Below are 6215 nucleotides of genomic sequence, written 5' to 3'. Positions count from 1 at the left end.
TTACTTTGATGATTGAAAGTAAATCTGCAAAGTGGAAAGAATGATTTGGAAGCTACTGGCATATTTATAAAATCCATCAAGTTTCATAGATGTATTTAAAGACTGCAAGCAGTTTGACTATTCTTAGTTCTGTGTACTGCCTTGTATAATTCCATTGCTTGTTTTTCATACTGGTAATTTAAATTTTTTATTGGCCATATATACATGTCTCTTATGGATGTCTACATATTGGACTATGTAATAAATACAACCAGTTTTAGAACATTTATATCACAAATCATGTTTGCTCTAAATATTGCACTGCTTCCATTGAAGGAAACATTGTTTAAACCTTCACTTCAAAACATATAAACTTTTTTCTCTATTATGATAAAGCTACAGTGCCAAATTTGAAAAAAATATTGAAACAAGTTCACACACTGTCATATCATTTACTACTAAGACAAATGACATCAACCAATGCCAAGTATAAAAGCACAGCTGTTTATTACTGAATGAGGAAATCTTTCAATTACCACTTTCATCCCATTAAATAATCTGGCAGATATTTATTTAAACAGTTTTTAGAATAAATGGCTGCTTTTTTTTACTTGGTATTGGTTACAGGGTTTGAGTAGTAATAATTTTGTATCTCAAATAACAAACATAGCTTTTCCCTTACAGTCCTTGATGGTTTACAAACATATATACACAAATACATATGTTTCATTAACACCCTTCTAGCTTGCTAATATACCAAAGCACTTGTTCCCATAATAAGTGTCCAGGCTATTCTTAAAAATATCTAAACTAGTACTTGCTTTACTGTAATTTGGTAGTCTGTTCCAAGCATCAGCTACTCTGTCAGAGAACCAATTAGTACACTTCTCATTCCTATAGAATCTTCTACATAGGTTATCTGATGATTCTCTAGTACTTTTTGATAACCCCAAACATTCCCAGTGGTAGTTGTCCCTAAATGCCCTATATACCTGAATAAGATCTCCTCTTAAATATCTGTAAGAGACACTGTACAAGTTCAGATATTTAGTCTTTCATAAGAACTTAGATTTTCACATCCATGGATACCCTTGGTATATTTCCATTGTACTCCTTCCAGTTTACTCATTCTTGCTTTCTTATAAGGTTTCCATATTGTTATTCCATACTCAGGTTTGGGTCTAATGTAACTAACAATCAATGACTTCATCATTTCTGATTTTCTTGTCTTTATAAATCTTTTTATGCAACCTATATTCCTATAACCAAGCAATAATGCCCTCCAGGGTGTGTGTTAGTGTGTCATTAATGCCCACTCAGGGGTGTTGTGAGGCCCAACACCGCAGGCGGAGGGCCTCTACACCCCTGGAAGGGCCTTAATTATACATTAACACACCCTGGAGGGCATTATTGTGCTTAGACAATGGGCTGTCTGTAAAATTGTTGTGTTTTACTTACTTATGCATTTTTTTAAGTACTATTTTATTTTTTTAATATATTTTTGATGCAAAATAGTTCCTCTGCCTAATGTTTCATACTTGCTGTAGTCTATATTAATAGTGTTGGAGGAAGCATTTTACATCAACCATATATCAAAAAATAATAATAGTGCTTAAAAAATAATAAGCAAGTGAAACACAATTTTATAAACAGCCCATTCTCTCTCCCATACACAAGTACACAGTCTCTTCTGCTTTCACACACATACATATAGACACACAGTCTCCTCTTCTTTCATACATGCATTGATTCACACAAGATCGGTCTCACTCTCTCTCGCTCTTGCTGCCTCACACAGTCTCTTCTGTTTACATACATGCATTCAGTCACACACCACTCTCACTTTCTCTCTCGCTCTCTGGATTATACATCTCAACCTCTTACAACAAGAAATTTGGACAAATCCTAGAATAATGGGGGGCACAACCTGGGGGACATATGTTGAATAATGCTCTTAAAACTTAGAAGGTTGCTAGAATAATAGGTTTTGCCTTCACAATAGCATACATTTTCTGAAGGTTATGAAGTCTGAAATTGAAATGCCTGACAACATTTGGAGACTACAATCCTCTGTGATTTTCCAGAAAACCACATTTTATGAGGAACAGATACAAAAATATAAAAATATAAGGAAAAAATCTGGACAGTTGAGAGGTATGCTCTGGATCTCTCTCTCTCTCTCTCTCTCTCTCTCTCTCTCTCTCTCTCTCTCTCTCTCTCACACACACACACACACACACACACACACACACACACACATACACACACACACATATATACACACACAGTCTCTCTGCTTTCATACACACATTCACTCACACAAGATCACTCTCACTATCTCTCTCAATCTCTCTCTCACACACAGTGTCCTCTGCCTCCGTGCATGCATTCAGTCACATCACTCTCGGTTTCTCAGAGACACACACACACACACACACACACACACACACACACAGACACACACACACACACACACACACACATAAAATGTATCTGCTTTCATGTCTGCATTCATGCATACATGCAGACAAACACTTTTCTGCTTCCCTCACTCAATCGCTCACTCTCTCTCTCACTCTCATACACTGTCACGCACATGCTTTATTTTAATTTTTTTTTTATTTTGGACTCGCTAAACAGCAAAAGCGCTGCTTAGTGACTGTAAAATAATGTCTTGCTCACTCTCACTTTCACTGACATGCACACATGCACTCAAACACAGTCATAAACACACACACACACACACACACACACACACACACCTACCTTCTTTTTTTTTTTTTTTTTAGTTGTCTTCTTTTTAACATTTTACACTCGCTAAACAGCAAAAGCGCTGCTTAGTGAACACAAAATAATGGCGGCCGTTCAGTCTTCTTAGTCCGAGCTCCACGGTGTCTTGATAAGCTGCTGTGAAGTGGTGGACTCAAGTCTTCTCAGCAGGCATTACTTGTACATTAACACCCTGCCGGAGAACGCTCATTCTCCGATCAAGGCACTGATGTACAGTAAGCCCATTACCTAACTATCATTAACCAATTGGTTGATGTGATTAGAAAAACTCATAGCTGGATCTACACATATACCCAGATCCTTAAATGAGCCTGTTGTTTCAATCACTGTGTGCTGTATTAAATATTCACATTTCAGTAACGTCTCCCAAATCTAACATGCTTAGTTTTTGATGTATTTATCAGCATATTATTCTCCTGTGCCCAAATGGGCAAGTGTGCCTTATCTGTAAGACATGTAATCAGTTCACCCAATTTCAGGTCATCTGCATATAGACTTTAGAACACCCCAGATGAAAAAGTTAGGTCTGAAAGATAAAATCTAAACAAGTAAGGACCTAGGACAGAGCCCTGTGGGAACACCCTGACTGTAACAAAGAATTTTACATGTCCAGTTGCTGTATGGTACTTCTCATGTCCTATTTGTAAGTCATGCAGCTATCCATCTTATCAAGTGTACATTGATACCTAGTTGTTCTAATTTATTGATTGGTGTTTTGTGTATGACCCTGTCAAATGCTATAGTTAATTCTACATAAATTACATCAGAGCACAATTTTTCATTCATAATTGTTATTATACTGTTATAGAACATCATGTTACAGGTGGTAATAGATCTTCTTTCAACATATGCATGTTGATATATGGGTTCAAGTCCCAATCTATCCAGCTCTGACAATAACTTATCCAATATTATCTTCTCCATTATTTTTCCACAACATGAAAGTAGAATTAAGGGTCTATATGACTCTGGGTTTGTTCTACTCTCTTTTCCCTTAAAGACAGGTTTAATAAATGCATGTCTCTAAGCTTGAGGAATCGTCCCATATTTATATGATCTAGTGAATAATACATATAATGGTTCTGCATGTACTTGTTGAAGTGTTCTCATGTCATTACTACAAATTCTGTCTCCTCCCTGTGCTTTGTTTGGATCCATTTTGTGCAGCTCTTTTTCAATATAATCTAATATGATTTCAGTCTCTGAGGTTACCTGGATGTTACTAGGACAGCTTATCACCCTCATTGTGGAGCCAAACCGTTTAAAAATATATTTATAATCTGTTGTGTCTGAGAATAAATTTTAGAATCTGCACACAGTTTTATCAATTTGTATGTCTTTACTCCTTCCACATCTTGTGTATCTATAAAAATTTTTATTTTCATGATCAATATCTTTATATACATTTTCTTCAAATTTTTCTTGATTTTGTCTCACACTATGCTTAATTTGGTTGTCCAGCTTATTTCAGTTTTCAAAGTTGTAGTTTGACTTCTCTTTCATTTCTTATATGTTTTGTCTCTCACCTTAATCAGGTATCTTGCACTTATGCAAATATATACTCCTGATGGTTTGACAAATATGTCTTATTGGTCTACTTCAGAAAAATGACAAATCAAAACACTGAATCCCAAAAGACTGAAAATTCAAAATTCTGAACACATTTTTAATGTAGGGGTCAAGCTCTGCTGCACCCCCCACACACCCTTTTAACTATATATACCAACTCCAAGATCACACAACAGTGAAGAAGGGGCAAACTCCATTATTCAGTATTTTGAATTTTCAGTCTTTGGGGATTCAGTCTTTTGTTTTTTCAGTCTTCTGAAGTAGACCTGTCTTATTAATTACAGTTATATTAGTTGTATTCTCCTACAAAATTAACTACTGTGCCTGTGAAAACATAAGCTGAGATATGAGCACATAGTCATCTACCAAGTGTTAGACTTGGCTTGTGTAACAATGAGACTGCCTTGAATGTGGTGTGCCATTCTGAGCAGCATCTGAATGCTGATGAGCAATGCAGACAACTAGAAATAAATGTATGGCCTTCCTTCTGGTATCTTTCCTTCTGAATTAAGACTAACCTAGTTGTGGAACAAGTTGCACTAATATATAAATAAATATTTATTTTACAGTGTTTCCGAGGAGGAGCAGGCTCTGTTGTGGGCTATTCGTTCTTTTCATCTTAGCTCAAAGGGCTGTCTTCCCCTGATGGTGGGCAGTGCTCCAAACTGGAACCTTGACAGCCTACCAGAAATATACACGCTGCTGAAGAAATGGAATCCTTGTCACCCTTCAGAGGCGCTGGCATTTCTAACTGCAAGGTAGGGAATTGACATGCCTCCTATTTGTTTTGTGGCCGATTGTTTATTTATTTGGGATGAAGGGCATTTATTCTTCTCATTCTATATTCAGCATCCTTTATTCAATATATGATAGATCAGCTGTGCTACCTGTAATGATCAAACCATAATACACTGAAGAGGTTTTATATGTTCACTTTCACTGTTTATTCTAAATATTAGTCCCAAGGGGCCTCTTCAGTTTTCTTTTATAATACTAGCCCAAATTAAGAACAGGTAAGTATTTGGAACAATCTGATTTCTTAAATAATCACAGATTTAATGGCAACATTTCAGATGTCTACTCATTACAAAGGTTGACTTAAAGGGTATCTGTAATTTATTTATTTATTTATTCATTTATTTGACATTTGTTTACTGGGATGGTCCAGGTAGGTCAAAAACAAAAACACTTTTAGCAGAGACCTAGAGAGAAAATCTTGAAGTAACAAACTTTAATTTACAAGCAATATAACAGTTAATACAGTCATATGTAAAATAAATTGTCACAGAATACAGTTCAGTATTATAAAGTAAGGAAACAAATGTTTGTACATATTATACAACATAGCCTTAAGATACCAGCACAATAAATTCTAGGAATTTCTATGATATAGTCGCTGGTTAATATTATTGTTCATTTTTAAAGTGCAATAGAGGAGTTCACCACTTTGTTTAGATACAAAGAAGGCATAGTTATAAGAAAAGGCATGGGGGTGATGATTAGATGTAAAGAATATTATAAGACTATTAGCTAGTGCTAGACAGTGTTAGCTGGCTTAAATTAAGAGTAGGAGAAAAAGATGGATGGAGGAGTGAATAGAAAGAGAGAGGGCGAGAGTAGAGGAAAGAATAGCCAGAAGCAGAGCATAGGCATAGCCAGGAATTGTTTAGATGCTGTTTTAGGGAAGTTTTGAAATTACAAGATCAGGAATACTTCTGGACGAGAGTAGGAGTGAGTTTCACACTTTAGCAACAGAGTGAGAGTATAAGCTTTGTCTTGCTATTTTAGAGGCTTGGAGATGTTGACATTTCTTATCTTCGGACCTAAGGGTTCTGTTTGGGTAGTAAGGTTTGATTATGTTGGATAGAGCAGTGCAG

General features: G+C 35.9%; 1 protein-coding gene across 1 annotated transcript in view; it reads left to right on the top strand.

The window, feature by feature from the left end:
- PIK3C2G (phosphatidylinositol-4-phosphate 3-kinase catalytic subunit type 2 gamma) overlaps window positions 1–6215 on the top strand; it is a 1120359-nt gene that overhangs the window by 164052 nt on the left and 950092 nt on the right. Inside the window, exon 5 of the mRNA XM_044087254.1 lies at window positions 4908–5096. Coding sequence (XP_043943189.1) covers window positions 4908–5096 — 189 coding nt within the window. The remainder of the gene's footprint in view (window positions 1–4907; window positions 5097–6215) is intronic.

Source organism: Protopterus annectens, chromosome 11.part0, assembly GCF_019279795.1.
Source record: "Protopterus annectens isolate FY-2018-M chromosome 11.part0, PAN1.0, whole genome shotgun sequence".
NCBI lineage: Eukaryota > Metazoa > Chordata > Ceratodontiformes > Protopteridae > Protopterus > Protopterus annectens.
Note: the sequence above shows the minus strand (reverse complement) of the source record. Positions and strands in the feature narration are given on the sequence as shown.